Below are 17,073 nucleotides of genomic sequence, written 5' to 3'. Positions count from 1 at the left end.
CTTAAACAAGTCCCAGTGGTGTGCCTGAACATAAAAAATGCATAGCATTGGATGGAATTATTTTATTTTATAGAGTTCTTTTCCTTTTCTACTTAAAAACCTTACTAATGTCTTGGAAATAAAATGTGAATGTTGGGACAGATTGTTAATACATGTTGAGATCATAGCATGATAGACCTTGTACCTGCCTTGAAGAGAGAAAAGGGAAGAACCTTACAGTGATAGATATGTCCCATAAATTATTTTACACATTTCTCTGTACCTCAATCTGAGATCATGGATACTAATAGCATGTTTGTGTGTCTGAAGTTTAGAATGGAGGCAATTCAAGGTAAATTATTTTTTACAGCCCTGAAGAGAGTTCACTCTTAGCTTTTCTTTAAATAGTTGTTGACAGGAATACAACCTCATTCTGCTCCATGTGAGGAATCCCTCATGGACCTGGCATTCAGAACTTGTTAGTGCACAGGAGAAACCAGCAAGTGAGACCATCTATAAGTAAAGGGTCAGATTTTACAGCTTATCCTTTTTGCCTTTGCAGTAGTTGGATATGAGAGATGAGCAAGAAGTTACCTGTAGGTTTTAGTGTGTCTGGCAGATTCTTTGCTGGGTTTCAGGTAGATAGCAGTTGCTATCATGCCCCTTTCAGCCCATAGATTTGGGGCACTATTGCTACGGAAAGTGGCTCAGTTGCAGCTGTAGGGAATCCCTCACCCCCCGCTGGTCATACCTCAGCTAGTAAACTAATTGCTTACTCCGTTGAGCCAACATAGTTTGTGTCAGGTGAGAAAATGTGTAGGATTTTTATTTTTTGCAGTTTACATTCAAATCCTAAGCCGTGAGAAGTCAGGAAGATCTCTACGGCCCAAACTGGCATTGGGTGACATCTGTTTACCTGTATCTATCCTTAGCTATATGTCTGACTTGGCAAAAACTACATAGCTAAAAGGAGAGGTAGAAGATCAGAGCCTTCCTGGACAATCCATCAAAGTGCATTGGCTTTTCCTGTGACTAATTCTTGAAGCTGGCTGTGATACCTTGTAGTGGGATTTTTTTTTTTCACCTCTCTGCATCTTGTGTCCATGTAGGTTCATAAGACTGATGTTACAGTTGTCGTGTTCTTCATCATGCCAGCAAAGACAAACAATTTCAATGTGGAAACCCTGAAAGGACAAGCGGTGCGGAAGCAGCTCTGGTAATTGCCATTCTCACTGAGGGCCTTGTACAGTGGATTGAGGAGACATGCAAAAGTTTCTGACGAAGAATAATGCTCTTTCTTTTTGCTCTGCTAAAATTGAGGATTGTGGGTAACTAGAATGTATTTGTAGGGATGAAAGAGATGGGAATGATAAATAAGGGCAAATATTTATCTTTTTTATCCTAGGTTATTTTTAGTAAACTTGCCTTGCCATTCTTTGTAACAAGTCAGCAAATAGTACTTGTTTTGCAGAGAGAAAGATTCTAGAAAATCCAGTGTTCTGGATGTCTTCTACCTGTTTCTGGTACTCCCTTGGACATACCATTGAGCTCACACAAAATAAGGGCTGCCTAATAATTTATCAGCGTGAGCTTCCCTGCCACTGGTGGGAAACAGAAATTAATTACACATCCTTTTTATTTAGAAATATGGAAATTTTACTGTCTGATCCAGCAGAATAACAGTTAATAACAATTGTCTGTAATTTTCTATATAGCCTACAATAAGTGATGGCCATGTCCAAGCAGTGAAACTTAGAGCTGTAAAGAGAAAATTGTCACAGCCCTTCTCAATTTAACAGTTTTCATTTTACAACTTCCCAAACAGAAAAGCAAAGCAGGGGCAGACTTAACCGTTACCTCACTTTAACTGCTATGTGATTCTACATGGGAAAAGACACACGTTGTGAGAGGTATTTCTGAACTGAGAGAAATTGCAAAATTGAAGGTTCAAATTCATAAACAGAACCAGTGGCGGGTTATCAATGATGAATTTTGTTTAAAAACAGTGAAAAATTCCATTTCATTTAATGTATTTACACATTAATTTTCTAAGCAGGGAAATGGAAAAGTGCACCTTATCATGTGGCTCGGGTGGTTAAATTCTGCTGCAGAAGTAAGGAAGCTGGTCTTTAAGCTAAGGGACTAAAACCCACAAGACCTAGTTTCTGCTTTTATGCCTGTGTCTCACTGTGCTTAACCTTTCTGCTGCCAGTTCTATATTTATAAAATGATAGAAATCTAAATGACTTAGAGATCTGTAGATGAAAGGCACTGTGTAAGACAAGGATACTATTTTTCTTGTTATCTCATTAACTGCCTCCAGCAGATGATCTCTGGCTCAGTTTCTGGATATCAGTAATCAAGTTGAAGTCTTTGATTAACGGATACTAAACCTGCACAAAACCAGTGACAGAAATAGTTTAACAAGGATCATTGAAATCATTTAGCTTTGCCGTATCTGGAAAAGAAGACAGATGTGAGAAATATATCTACTCTCTAGATTATCTCTGGAGTCATCACACAACATTTCTTGGGACTTACAGGAAACATTCTACCTGGTTACCACTCTGGAAACAGGTACCACAAATGTTGAGGTTGGAATTAATTGTCCAACTCTGGCTTCCTAAAAATAATGCATCTCAGCTGCCTTCACTGCCAATGGAGAGTGATGGTTCACTCCAAATGATGCTTCATCCTATAGCACTTCAGCAAGTGTCTAAGATGAGAGAAGCGAATCATCCTCTGAAATGGACTGTCACCCTCTGCGGATGTGTGGAGGATCTGTGCAACTGGCTTAAACGGTAGATGGCTAAAGCTGGGTAACATAGCCAGAGTTTTTAATGAGAAAGTAAAACCACGAGTGCAGTGAGAAACAGCCATGCTTGTAACAAGTGCTTTTGGCTTCTGCTTTGTCTTTGGTATAACGTATGCAATGTTTGAATATAATACAACAGTTATATATTAAATAAATAATATATGGATGTTAGGAAAGTTTAAATTAAATGAAATTGCAAAGTTGTTTTTTTTCCTGTTGCATCTCTACTACGTGGTTATTTGTCTGGTACTCAATAATACGGGCATAATAGTAACAGTAAAGGTAAACCTAAAGATGTGAAATCATGCAAAAACTGCTACTTACAGCTATTCTTCTCACTGTGTTCTGTGAAAAGCAAAAGACCCTCTGCATCATTATATGCAGCGTTATCATGGTCATAATCTGGAGCTTCTGGATAAAACCACCTGGTATCAGTATTACATAATTTAAAGATGCCACAGAAACTGAATACAAGAAGAGGTTGGCACTTACAAAAGAATAGATGATGGTTGATCCGGGATATAAAATCCCTTCTTTCTTCTGCTTTTGAAAGAGTCTATCCTATCTGGGTTAAATTTTGGATATTGTGCATGGAACGAATCTGTGAAAATACAGTCACGAAGGGACTAGTTTGCTGGGTTTTGGATCAATTTGGTTTGATGTTTAGGAGAGAAGAACTAAAATTAGGTATGAGGATTCTCAGCTCCGTAAATTTTAGGATTTCATTTAACAAGTTTTGTCTTAGCTCAAAGTATAATTCTTAGAAATCCTAAAGGCAGAAAAAGTTCCACAAAGTGGGCATTCACTTGCTATTGGCAGCAGCACTTCCAACTGTACTTTCAAGTTAGTTCAGCTAGGGGCAGGATAATTTAAATGACACTTGGAATTTAGAGCAGTTGTTCTCTGGAGTTCTTTGTTAGCTAAAATATAACATTTGTCTGGCACAGGCTTTATTATTAGCTTAAAACATTGCCTGAGCTTTCCAGGAATTTTTTTTGGTTTGCAAACTAGTTTATAGTAGACTACCTTTAATCTAACACTTGTTTTCAAAAGTCTTTGAGTTAGGAAATAGGGCAGGAAGTGAATGGAGAAGCTTGCTTTAAAATCACTATTTGTTTAACTCTTTGATCTTACATCTTTCTACCAGGTCAAGTTAAATTGGAGACCTATCTGTCTTCATTAGTGTCCAGTGTTAATGATCATGTTTCTCTGTGTAGAGTCATATATATGCTCTCTTTTTCCATAGCTGAGATGAAAGTGTGGTCTACTTATCAGAGCAAAATATTAGAAGTAATCGCTAGTGAGGTCTGCTCCTGGTTTTCACAATGTATTCATCTTTGGATGCAGGTCAAATCCTCAGTTGTGCGGAAATCTGTCGGTATGGCTGCTGGCTGGATAAAAGAGCTTTGACAACCAGACCTCTATCTGCTTCTACATTCTTGGTTCCATCAGTATATGTGAAAGAGCAATTTAATTTAATTTCCAACAGCAGGAATCTCTTTTATTCTATCCTTGTCCTGGATTCTCCTGTTTTTTACATATATTTATTTATTTTCCTAGGGACACTGCACAATCTGTGAAAGAAAAGTTTGGAAAGAAACTCTACAATGCCCTGCTAAAGTGAGTACATAAGTTACTTGCTCTGCCTTGCAGATCTATGTATTCAGCTCTCTTACCCATGGTATTTCTGTGATTCTACTCTTTGTATACAAAATTTGGCATTTATAGGAAGGGCACAGGAGAAGGTAATGGAACCCTCTGTTCCATATACAGGTTACTTGATCAACAGGCAAATCGAAGGAGAAAAATTTAAAAATATTAACACCCCATTGTGGAAAGAGTCTTAAGAGACATTGAGGATGTCTAAGTAATACAAAGGCTTACTCGCTGTCAAAAACAAGCTGCGTCAGCCTAAAAAAAAACATGAGAGAAATAAGTATTAGTGGCTTAGTCATGTCCTTGCTAAAGACAGTTGGAAGTGAATGACCCAAAGCACAGATTAGATGACTGGAACTTCAGCAAAACCAAGCTATGGCTGACAAATAGAAAAAAAGAATTCTTTAGCTTTTTTGGAAGCTGATTGGAAAGTCGGCAAGTGTATGGGAGAACAAAATGTAGGGAATATAGAAGGCTCATGAAACAAAGGAAAGATTCATGTTGACATCAGCAGGCCTCAGATCAGACCTTGTTTGCTGTTTCTTAATTTTCTTTATATAGCTATTTGGTAAAATAGGTTCTGTGTTGCCTCCACAGAGGAGAAATTCCAGACCTGAACAAGATTCTTGACCGAGATGATATGACCATTATGAAAAGAGCCATCTTTTCAACTCAGGTCAGAAAATTTATTGTTTACACAAATATCTAGTATAAATGATAAACATGACTGTGTACAAGGATTGTGTATGACAGATAGCAATATGCATGCATTGAAATGAAGTTTTCAGCAAATATGCTTCTCATCAGTAGCATTTAAAGATCACCTGTGACTGTTTCTAATGAGAGTACAACCCAAACTAATTCTTCTGAGGAATTCATGAATATTCCTCCAGTCACACGCAGGACACCAAAATTCCTAATTCTTTTCTTCTTCATTAAGTGTGAACTTTGCATTGTTCCTGAAGCCTGGATTCTTCCATTTTTATTAGATATGCAAACCCAGTCTCTTAAGAGACATAATGTATTGTCTAAAAACCTTTAAAATTAAATGGTAGACCTTTCTAAAAGGTAGTACAAATACAAGTATTTTGAGGTAAGTGAAACAGGTAAGTCCTGTGACAGATTTTATGGTCTCATTTATGGCCTTGGTTATACAGAAGACAACATTATATGATTGCAACTTTCTTCTTACCTTAAATTGAAAGGGTAAAAACCTATTCGCATTGATAACAAAATCTCCTGCTGTCTTCCACTAACTTTAGAAAATGGTAACAGGACTTTTTTGTCAATGGTTTTGTCTGGCTTATGGATTGTCTTTTCTCTCTTTAGCGACACTGTCTGCCCCCAGTGACCACCCACAACATGATTGACGATGGCAATGATCCAATCCTCAACACCATCCGACGCATTGGCCTTTTCAATAACCGGACAGACAGAGTAAAGGTACGTTCTGTCATTTTCATTTTAGATATAAAATGGAATTTCTTTAAACAGTCTCACTCTGGATCATTATCATGGGGAACGCAGTCAACTTCTTGATAAGGAAGTATATTACTAATGTAGTATACTGATAGACCTCCCGCTTCCTTAGTTTCCAGGAATAACAACTAGTCACTTCACAGATATCCTCAGTTGATGTTTAACCAAATTAGAAATCTGATGTTAGGGATTTGTTTTCATTGCTGCCTCCTGTACTGAATGAGGAGCTACTACTCCTGAAATTCAGAAAGTGCCACACGTCATTTACACCCAGATGTAAAACTCTGTAATAGATTCATTTGCTTAAAACTGGAGGGCAGAGTTTGAGCACAGACATTTCTGGAGTATTGGTTTGTCTCTTAAGAACAGCACCCTGACGCTTAGTGTTTGCTGTAGAAGGTAACCAGGGCTTTGATCCTGAGCAGAAATACTTCCCATTCCTGCTGTGGTCTTGTTTACATAACTGTTGAAGCTCAATGCATGTAAATAAATCCTTTCCTGACTTCCATGTCTATCTTGCCAGACAACAGAAATGATCATCTCCTGCTTTCATAAGTGTGCCAAAGTCTGTTTTGGTCTGGGAATGTCTGACATTCTCTTCGCTAACTATGACTATCTCATCATCTATCTATTCAAAGTAGAACCTAAAATTGCATTTTTTTCTGTTCCAAACATTTTTAACGTCAGATCCATAGTATCTCTTACAATGACATATCATTTGTTCCCAATGTTTCGGTTTTTAAACCCATGGCAATAACTGAGTAGACATTTTCCTCAACTTCCTAGTTGCTTCTTCCTGGCTTAATGCATTCTCTGCCAAGTGTGGGTCTCCAGTGAGCTCTGAGAGCATTATATGGTAATAATAAACTTGATGTAACAAAAGTAGGGTGGAAGGATGCACTGTATATAAATGTAATGAAAAAGTCTTCAGAACTAACTGCTTGAATTCATGAGAAAGCAGATAGCATATAAACACTGCACACACTTCTTCCTGCTTCTCAGTAGACTTGATTGGCTACGTATATGTCAAGTTTGTACAAACCTGTCATTACCACTGGAAAAATACCTCCTGCATGAACAGGCTTAAAACAAAATGAGCTGAATGTCATGGACAAAATTTCTGTAAACTTCAAATGGAAAGCAATTTTGAGAGATGTATGCTATATCCATTCAGACACCGTTGGCATGTGAAAAACGGCCTCAGCAGCAATGCCAATGGAAAATCTTATTTGATTCACTGGAGTCAAATAAGCTTGCATAATGAGTTTACAGACCACTTATTGGTTGAATGCATTCATGTGTTGATTTACTCAAGTGAGTAGCATGACTATATTATTAAGAAAGGATAAAAGCATATACTTGACATGGAATAATGGCTGCAGTATGTTTATGTGGGGAAAAAGCCCAGAGAAGGTTAAACGCTTTCCTCATGCTTCTTCCTCCCAAAGCTGACTGGACAGCATGTACAAGGCATTTCTCTCCTTAGTAGAGGAATGTAAGTCAGTGACCTCAAGCCCTGCAGAGACGTGCAGGACCCATTAGCCTGGGTCCTGAAAGCAGGACATTAGCCCAATAAGCTTTGTCTTCCAGCAAGGTTAGTTAGCCTAGGCAGAGGATCATAGAATCAGAATGGGTTGGGTTGGAAGGGACCTTAAAGATCACCTAGTTCCAACCCCACTGCCGTGGGGCAGGAACACCTTCCACTACACCAGGTCACTCAGAGCCCCATCCAGCCTGGCCTTGAACACTTCCAGGGATGGGGCATCCACAGCTTCTCTGGGCAACGTGTTATAGTGCTTCACCACCCTCACAGTAAAGAATTTCTTCTTAATATCTAATCTAAATCTACACTCTTCCAGCTTAAAACCATTACCCCTTGTCCTGTCACTACAGGTCCTTGTAAAAAGTCCATCTCCAGTTTTCCTGTAGGCCTTGTTTAGAACCTGGAAGACTGCTGTAAGGTCTCCCTGAAGCTTTCCCTTCTCTAGGCTGAACAACCCCAACTCTCTCAGCCTGTCTTCATAGGGGAGCTGCTCCAGCCCTCTGATCATCTTCATGGCCCTCTTCTGGACTTACTCCGAGAGGTCCATGTCCTTTTTATCTTAGGGGCCCCGGAGGTGAATACAGCACTGCAGGTGGGATCTCACCAGAGTGGAGTAGAGGGGGAGAATCACCTCCCTCAACCCGCTGGCCACGCTTCTTTTGATGCAGCCCAGGATTTGGTTGGCTTTCTGGGCTGCAAGTGCGCATTGCCAGGCCATGTTGAGTTTTTTTTCCACCAGCATCCCAAAGTCTCCTCCTCAGGGCTGTTCTCAATCCATTCTGTGCTCAGCCTGTATTGATACTAGGAGAGGTTCTGACCGAGGTGCAGGGCTTTGCACTTGGCCTTGTTGAACTTGATGAGGTTCGCTCAGGCCCATGGGGCTATAATATGTCTGGTTTAATAATTCTTTCACTTCTTGAAAGAACCATAAGCATTCCTGTATTTCAGTTGGATGCTGTGAAGCTCAGAAGTGCTGTATCCTCCTGAGGCCTCCTCTTGAACAAGACAACCCAATACTCTGTACCTTGGCACAACAGTCCAAGAGAACCAAATTAAGTATTGCTAAATGCCACGGCCTTAAGCATAATTCTCAGTGCTCATTGTCTTCCTTGATCAACAAGGATAAAGCTCAAGAACTGTCCAGAAAAAGGGTTCGTTATCAGTACTGTTTCCAGGACAAGACTACACAGGGAAGATATGTTTCAGTGTGGGAAGTCAATTAAGTAACAGATGGGCAAAGGAGGTGTTGTCCAGATACTTAGGAAAAGACCAGAGTGAAGAAATTGCTTGAGCTAATTGATAATTAAAATGTATTGAAGATGGTTTTCTTTCACCTCTAATATAAGTTTTGAATATCCAGGTGATCCTACATCCAGAGTTTCTTTCTTCAACAAGCCCGTTGCTGCCCTTGGACTATGAGGATTTTGTTAGAGGCTGCCACCTTGGTGTATTTCCATCGTACTACGAACCCTGGGGTTACACTCCAGGTAGGCAATCTGTATACTTCACTAGTATTGAAAGATGAATACCCATTCTGTTGATGCAGAATAGCTTTGCAGCCAGTTTCTTCTGGAGTGCTGAAAAAACTCTTTTGACTCTGTTTCCTCTGCAGTGCAAAGGTCTTACTGCTGGCAAAATTTGGGGGCAAGGTGGTATAAAATGGCATCTACTGACTGACAACTACTCACATTTGTCCCTGCGCTGGACCCTTTCCCATACTAACATGTAATCTTTTGATTTTATGTGGCTTTAGAACAAAAAGTCATTTTTTAGACTTCATTCTTAACTTGATTCAAGGATTTGAAAAGAAGATTTAGAGGAATGTGCATATTGAAAAAAGTAGGGCAAGAAACCTGATGCTACCAGTTGACAATTCAATGGATTTAATTCCAGATAACAATTAAGTTTGATAGAATTATGTAACACCATATCAAAGATATTTTCCACAACTACATGCAGTGGTAGAGAATCTCACAGAATTGAATGAAAATTTCTAAAAATACAGACAGCATATAGTTTCTGACTTAAAAAATTTGGGCCAGATTTACAAAACGCATTTAACACCTGATGAAATCAGTGCAAACTATGAACTTGGATACATATGAAGATCAAAGCCTAGGTGCCTGGGGTTTTTGTGTCCTCCAAAATACCTTCTGTAGTCTCGACACACATCTGAAAGTTGAGGTGCCCCTCTAAAGAGCATTTGTTGGGTTCTCTGTTTCAACACTGGACTCCCAGAAAATTTGCAGTTTAGCTGCTGGGAGTCACAAATATATGTTCTTACAAACAATGTGAAATTTTCTCTTTAAAATTTCTTTTTCTTTCTTTCTTCTTTTTCTCCAAATCCACAGCAAAGCGTGATAGTTTTCACTTGAAATTTTCAGAGCAGCCCTAGTGTTATGGGACCTTCTGTCTGCCTGTTTCTTTTTCGTTTTTTCTCTCAAGGTGAAACTATTCAAAGCATATTGCCCTGAAAGGCTTTTTGTCTGTTTCTTTTGGCAGCTGAATGTACTGTGATGGGCATTCCCAGTGTAACCACAAACCTTTCTGGATTCGGCTGTTTCATGCAGGAACATGTTGCTGACCCAGCGGCTTATGGTAAAATTTTTAACACCCTATCAACATACCGCCTCTGAGTTGGGAAAGCAAAAAGCACAGCAACAATGCTGTTGCTGCTCAATTTCATGCTTTAACTAGTGCAATGTAGTTCATTGGGGCAATATAATCAGAGTTCTAAATATTTCATTATGTTGAACAAGCTGCTCAAGCTTTCATATTTATGCAAACCCTTTCCAGGTTCTCTCATTTTTTGTCTCCCTTTAACCTTTTGTCTGGCTTATCTTTCCAAACTCAGCACTTCTCATACCAGTCTAGAGTCTCCCAGCACTTCCCTTTAATGCCTCTGGTTACACCCTGAGCCCTTCCAAAGAAGCAGTGAAAATCTGCTTCTCTTTGAATAGTCCGAGAAGGATGTACTGGGACTTTGAGGCCATTGAACTTGCCTGCACCAAAGAATAAATTATCATGTAGTCTAAAAAATAAACCTGTGAAAATAAAAGGAATCTACTTACAAATAAGAACTTGTTCATAAATGTTTAGAAATAGTTTGTGATTGGAATGTGATGAGGGGGAAGGCAGCCAACTCCTGGTGTCTCAAGACAATATTGAAAATGTGCCCAAACTAGGGCCTCTTTCTAAGTACCTTGGCTTGTCTGCACCATCAGGCAGTGGAAGCTCCAGACTGGTACCCACTATGCCCTGACCCAGGGGCAGGGGTAGAGCCAGTTGCAAAATATAGCTACACCTGCCTGGGTAGATATCTCATTGAGAACCTTCAGAAAGGTCACAGACCAAGAGTATAGCTCACCTGCTCTTCTCTGCCAAAACATAGATGTGAGCGTTGACATAAATTGCTGTACATTTCCTAGGGGACAACAAGCACTTCAGTTAAGGTAGTTTTGTGTCTGTCTTGTCCATTAAGATAGCTGAGGTCTACTGCCCTATTCTTCCCAACACACTGGTGTAAAGAAGGTGCAAGAATAAAGTATTGATCTCCACAAACTACATAGAGGCAAATTTTACCTTGGCGCTCTCTCTGCCAGGATTGTATATTGACTAATGTATACAAGATAGCTATCTCTATGGAAACACTTATATTTCTACAGAAAATACAACCTCCCCTTTACAAGCTAGTTCTGACCATCTACACTTATAAATTCTATTGCAAACTAGGAAAGCACTAGTTGGTTTTTTAAGCAGTCAGTATTTAAAAAATCATGGGAGATAAAAATGATATGTCTTTATCCAGAAACTCTTGAATCCTTTTGGACATAGTGATGGACTTGGCAGTCCTGGGTTAATGGTTGGATTAATAATCTCAAAGGTCTTTTCCAACCTAAATGATTCTATGATTCTATAGTTACACAACAACAACAAAGATTCCAAATTTTGAATAATTTGCTGAATTTAGTCCTGAAAAGTAAAGAAAATTAAAAGAAAAAAATACACATTTCTCTGCAGCTTTTCATTCCATCAGAATGTTGAGGAATATTCCAGATATAATTGTCTTCTAACACTAAAAAGAACATATAATACATGTAATGTTTGTAAGACTATGTGACAGAAAGTAGGATGGAAATGTAAGAGGTCAGATACCATTTTCAGTTTTACTCATCTTTGCCTTTTTTTGTGTCCTTCAGGCATCTACATAGTTGACAGGAGGTTCCGCTCACCTGATGAATCATGCAACCAGCTGACTCAGTTCCTGTATGGGTTTTGTCAGCAGTCCCGTCGCCAGCGGATCATCCAAAGAAACCGAACTGAGAGGCTCTCAGATCTGTTGGACTGGAGATACTTAGGCAGGGTGTGTGAAACTATGTAACAGACGTATTAAAAATTCCAGACACATAGATCTCTCTAGCAGTCTTCGGCATCATGCTGCAATGCAAGGAGACATCATTGTTCTGAAAAGGCAAAGCCTGCCCTTATGTTTCAGTGTAATGCTTCCATTCTCCAGTGGTAAGGAGAGACGTGATTTAACTGAATAGGTTAGAGCAGAAGCCAGTCACATTGAGGTCTTTGTGCTCCCGGTGCTGAAGACAATGTGAAAAGCTTGTGTCTCTGACAACACTGGCAACCCTACACTAAGTACAATTTGTGCTCCAGGGTCATCTGGACTCTTTCAAAAATCCTACCTGTTCTTCCTAAAATGCTCCCTGGCCTTGTGGGTCCTCAACACTTCTAAAGTACCTCTGTACCTTAAAGGCAAACCAGTATTTTTAATTTGACATAGAAAACACTGCAGTACTGTCTACTAAGAAGCCAGTTGCAAGGCAGTATTCTCAGGTCCACAGGAGCAAAGAAGCGGATGCACGTGTATCAGTTTTGTAGCTATTTTGGACCTTGTCCTGCCCTGATACCTGTGTGTGAACCTTTCTGTTTATACGGTTCCCAACACAGCAAAAGACCCTGACACGACAAGCTGCTTTTTCCACGCATGTGATGCAGACTCATGAATATAGTGGATCCGTAAATATTTTTGCCAAATCCTTAAATACCAGGCTTCAGTAAACTCATAAATATTACTTCTCTGTAACTGTTACACATGCTTCCTATGCAAGGATGAGTCCAAAGTTTATGTGTGTTATTTCACATGCACACTGAAAGGTGTAAATTTTCCTGGTTAAAAAAGAGCCAATTCTATCTTGAGAGATAAAGAATACCTGTCTCTTAGTAAGAGCAACACAGACTGAGACAAGTGCTGGCTTCCATCTTAATACATCTTAGTCTTACAGAAATCTTATTCAGCTTCTGTTCCAGACTCTGCTTCAGTATGAATCTAACATGAATGGTGCGCTACTTCACTGCAATGTGTGTGTTACAAGCAGTGATATCAATTGGATGCTTAACTGAAAACATGTTTAGCTTTTGTTCAGTGTCATCTTTTAGAAGATACTAATTTTATGTTCTTTTTTTTTTCTTTCTTAAATCTACCCAAGACTTAACTTGACTTGTAAAGGCTTCTGTTTTATGTTGCAGTATTACATGCATGCCAGACACTTGGCCCTCAGCAGAACATTCCCAGATAAATTTGAGATGGAACCAAGTGCTCCACCAAAGGTACAGTCTGATTTTGGAGATGAGTTCATCTGCATTTTAGCTACTGTATGGAGGGGGAGGTGGGGGGGGGTGTGGGGTGGAAGAGGAGGGAAGGGGAGAGAGGGAGGGGGGGAGAGAGAGAGAGAGAGAGAATGTCTGTTTGTCTGTCTCAGAAAGAGAGAAAAGACAGCAAGTTTTCTTTTAACTGAAGGGAAGTAGGAACTTATAGTTACAAGCTCAACAATTTATAAACCCTAGCTCCACTCAGGAGTTGTAATGGTATTAGATGCAAACACCAGGGGTACCGGGTGCAATGCAGGAACAGTTCTTCAGGTGACTTAGAGTGGCCTGGGTGGAACTATGGCGCTTTAGACCAGCTGAGGAACTGGCCCTTGAAATTCCTATTAGAAGAGTGGAAGCTTCTAATTCTGCTTCTGATAAATGCCATGGAGACGTTCTGCACAAGCCAAATCGAACGGGACCTGAGAAAAGGATGTTCTAGAGAAAGCAAGGCAATGTATTGCCTTCATCTAAACATGGTATGTGAGGATGAGGCTATGGCTGGAACCGCAAGGGTTCAGTTGAAAGGCACACCTTTAAACAGTTCTTGCATAGTTTATATTAGCACCAATTTGAGAAGGGAGGCTGCTCATATCCAATGTAAGAACAATGTTAGTTGAAACCAAACCTCCAGAGAGCAACTTATTTATTTTTAAATAAGGAGGAGATAAGGATGCTCAGACCAGAACCCCTTGCTTGCTTCTGGTTTTTCAGACACTGACGTTATAACTAGAAAACCTCTGTATTTCAATAAGCATATTCTGAGTACAGAATACAGAAGGATTTTGTGTTGTGTCAGCAGTTTTAAGGCTCAGTAAATATATTTTACAAAAGGCAGTGCTGGAAGGGCAGCATATTGTTTATGGCAGAGACTAAAGATCACTGCCATATAAGTGTGTACTTACTGGCAGAGAAGGACTGAGGGGATCTGGGTTCAGGAGAGTTTAATTTTAGAGTGCAGAACAGGTCTAGCTTACATCCCACTGTTGGTTTCCTTTGAAGTGTTGATAGCCTTACATTGCTGTATACAACCAATTGAGGAGAACCGCAATAATACATACAACTTGCTTCTCTCTTTGCCAGACGGAAGGTTTCAGGTACCCCAGGCCTTCATCGGTGCCACCATCACCTTCTGTCTCTCAACATTCCAGCCCTCACCACAGCGAAGATGAAGATGAGGATGAAAGATATGATGAGGATGAGGAAGCCGAAAGGGATAGGCAAAACATAAAGTCTCCCTTTTCTCTTGGAGTATTGCCACAAGGAAAAAAGAAGCAGCATGGAGAATACAGGAACTGAATTCATTGCTCTGACCCTGGCAGGGTCTCTCCATCCATTCAACAGTTTCTCCTGTAGGCTTGGCAAGCTTTGTGTTAAGGACAGTGAGATATAATTAGGGGAATCTTAAATGTTACTTGAGCTACGCTGTTGGAAAGCCTAATATTATTCCACCTTGAAAGTAGTTTAAATGACAATTTTTCTGTGTCTCTTTTGAGGTAGAAGAGATTTCTCAAGCTTAATAAACCTAGAGAATGTGACAATCCTCTCAGGACCTTATACAAACTGCAAAGCATACCTTTCTCTACATAATTATCTATATTAATCATAATCTATGCTGATAGGTCCATTATGGGTGCCCCACATTAATTCCTGCTTCCTTTATGTTTCTCTTTTCGTCTCCTAAACTAACATGAACTTTAAGCCAGAGCTCAAAAAATTTAGGGAAACAGAAGTGTTACACTGGGGAAGCCTTGGCAGGGTTGAAAAAGATACACTGAAAAGAAAATGGTCTTTCTTTTTCCTTATGCTGTTTGTTGTAAGCTTACATCATTTAAAATTTTTTTTGCAATACACAGAAGTGTCTTGATCCAGTGATGAAACATCCTGCTTGTGGAACAATATAAAGTCTTATGTAGTGGGCATTTGAATTTGAGAGACAAATTAAGTCATTTTTCTAAAGACATTTAGACCCACAATAAACAGCAGACCATTTATTTTCTGATTCCTCTGGTATGTCTCTTTTATTGTTTTCATCTTGTCTCAGATTCTAAGTTTGTTAACAAACTGGTTTAGAAGGAAATTTATGTGACTTGGCTAAAGAGAATGACAAAATTCCCTGAAGTAATACCTTCCCCTGCAGACAGACCTACATGCCATAGAGCAATGTGACAACATTCAAAGAGGAGTAACTCTAGTTCTTTCCAATTTCCCAGTTAGTCCATGGTTTATTTCACTTCTAGAAGAGATCTAATCATAACAAATAATGCTAAAAGAATTCCAAGAACACGTCTGCCCCACAGACATAACTTTGAGAAGCACCTCAAACTTCAATGTTCTCGGGGAATAATTGAACCTCACAACGAGAACTAGACATTTCGTTCTTACAGAAAGCTTTCAAAAGTATTTTTCACTTTTGCTCTTCTGATTCTCTCCCTCATTGCACTCTGGGGGGGAGTGAGCAAGCAGCTGCGTGATGCTTGGTTGCTGGCTGGGGTTAAACCACAACAAGTATTTCAATTTCTAGAGATGCAGAGACTACCTGAACATGCTCTTCAGAAGTAGATCTTGACATGAAGACATTAGGAACAAGATTAATCTTCTATTTTAGAACTTTGTGCATCAAAAATTTCTCATGTTGTTCAAGAAAATACATTTCCAGGAATTGATTCAGCCTGTTCTTCAACAGGCAGGACTGTGTAACCTTTGGAGGTGTTTACCCACACTGTCAATCCCAGGGGAGCCTAGATGTCCAACCTTGATTAGACACCTACTCTTCAAACACTTCAACATTTGATGATGTGTTTCTTACTATAAGCCATACAGGATAAAAGGGATTAGGTGCCTATTTATATTCTTGCCCACCTAAAACCTGTTTTAAAATTGGACTTTCATTCTTAAGCTGATGTGGTTATCTGAAAGAGTAACTAGTCTCAGAAGACAGGTTCAGACTTTTATGGCAAAACTTAATTGGATTTAAAAGGTGTCACTGATTTTTAGCCTTTTTAAAAGTAATTAAAACAATGAATATTTTTCATATGAAATTGGTGAAAGCAAAGATACTGCAAATATTTTCCTTCACACAGTTTACTAAGTGGAGAACAGCTGCATTTTGTGAGTTCATAAATATATATTCTTCCCCAGAGTGCTTTTAATCAAAGTTTCCTTGCAGAGTCAAAGAATGTAATGGCTGAAAGTCCCAACAAAATAACATTTAAAGAGCATATTCATTTTAAGTTAAAGTTGGCTTAAAAAAAATATGTCAAGAAATCTGACATTATTGCTTGTATTTTGATGCACTGTTGTATGGACAAAAAGCATTCCATCCCAAATTCTCTGCCATGAAAATTGCATTAGCATCATCTGAAAGTGATCAGGCACTTCCTTTCTTGCCTAAAAATGTTTTAGTAGCCACAGACTGGTGAACATCTATTTATCATCAGTCCAGACTCAGCTTCGTTGTAGTGCTGAGAGATGAGATTGGTACATATGTATTGTAAATATTGCTAAACGTTGGAGGCACAGCACAGGCAATATGGAAAGTGGAAAGGTTTTCCTAGGGTTACATTAAGACAGCTGTGCTTGCTCTTTGTGGACAAGTCCCAGAGGAGAAGAATAAACAAGTATGATCTGGGTTGCAGGTTCTCTTAGAAGTGCTTATGGTGTTTGAGTTCCCTGGGAAGGGCAGGGAGCTGGCGTGACATCATGCACAAATCCAGCTGTGTGTGTTTCAGCACGCTCACATGCTTTGAGCACCTGCCTGGTGTGACAGAAAGCACACAACTTTTGAGATATGACTAATGTGAATGCTGTGTCCATTCTTCTCAGAAATGGTCCCACAGTGGCCAAAGTGACCTCTGCCTCATGCCTCTGGGCTTATTTTAGTTCTGCCTTCAATGTTAGGACTAGCTGTCAGTAGCAAGGCGATTTAACTACAGCAATGCTT

At 39.5% G+C, this 17,073-nt stretch overlaps 1 protein-coding gene across 2 annotated transcripts in view; it reads left to right on the top strand.

Annotated features, from left to right (window-relative positions):
• Positions 1–15,132, top strand: part of GYS2 (glycogen synthase 2) — a 60,627-nt gene extending 45,495 nt beyond the window's left edge. For both annotated transcript variants that reach the window (XM_080392668.1, XM_080392667.1), the window contains 9 exons: positions 1,089–1,195; positions 4,355–4,414; positions 5,048–5,126; positions 5,780–5,893; positions 8,833–8,959; positions 9,975–10,070; positions 11,672–11,835; positions 13,011–13,091; positions 14,214–15,132. In XM_080392668.1, the coding sequence (XP_080248794.1) occupies positions 1,089–1,195; positions 4,355–4,414; positions 5,048–5,126; positions 5,780–5,893; positions 8,833–8,959; positions 9,975–10,070; positions 11,672–11,835; positions 13,011–13,091; positions 14,214–14,429 (1,044 nt within the window). In that variant the 3' untranslated portion in view covers positions 14,430–15,132. The remainder of the gene's footprint in view (positions 1–1,088; positions 1,196–4,354; positions 4,415–5,047; positions 5,127–5,779; positions 5,894–8,832; positions 8,960–9,974; positions 10,071–11,671; positions 11,836–13,010; positions 13,092–14,213) is intronic.
• The last annotated feature ends 1,941 nt before the right edge of the window (positions 15,133–17,073 follow it).

Source organism: Falco punctatus (assembly GCF_963210335.1).
Source record: "Falco punctatus genome assembly, chromosome: 6".
NCBI lineage: Eukaryota > Metazoa > Chordata > Aves > Falconiformes > Falconidae > Falco > Falco punctatus.
This window is presented reverse-complemented; position numbering and strand designations above follow the sequence as displayed.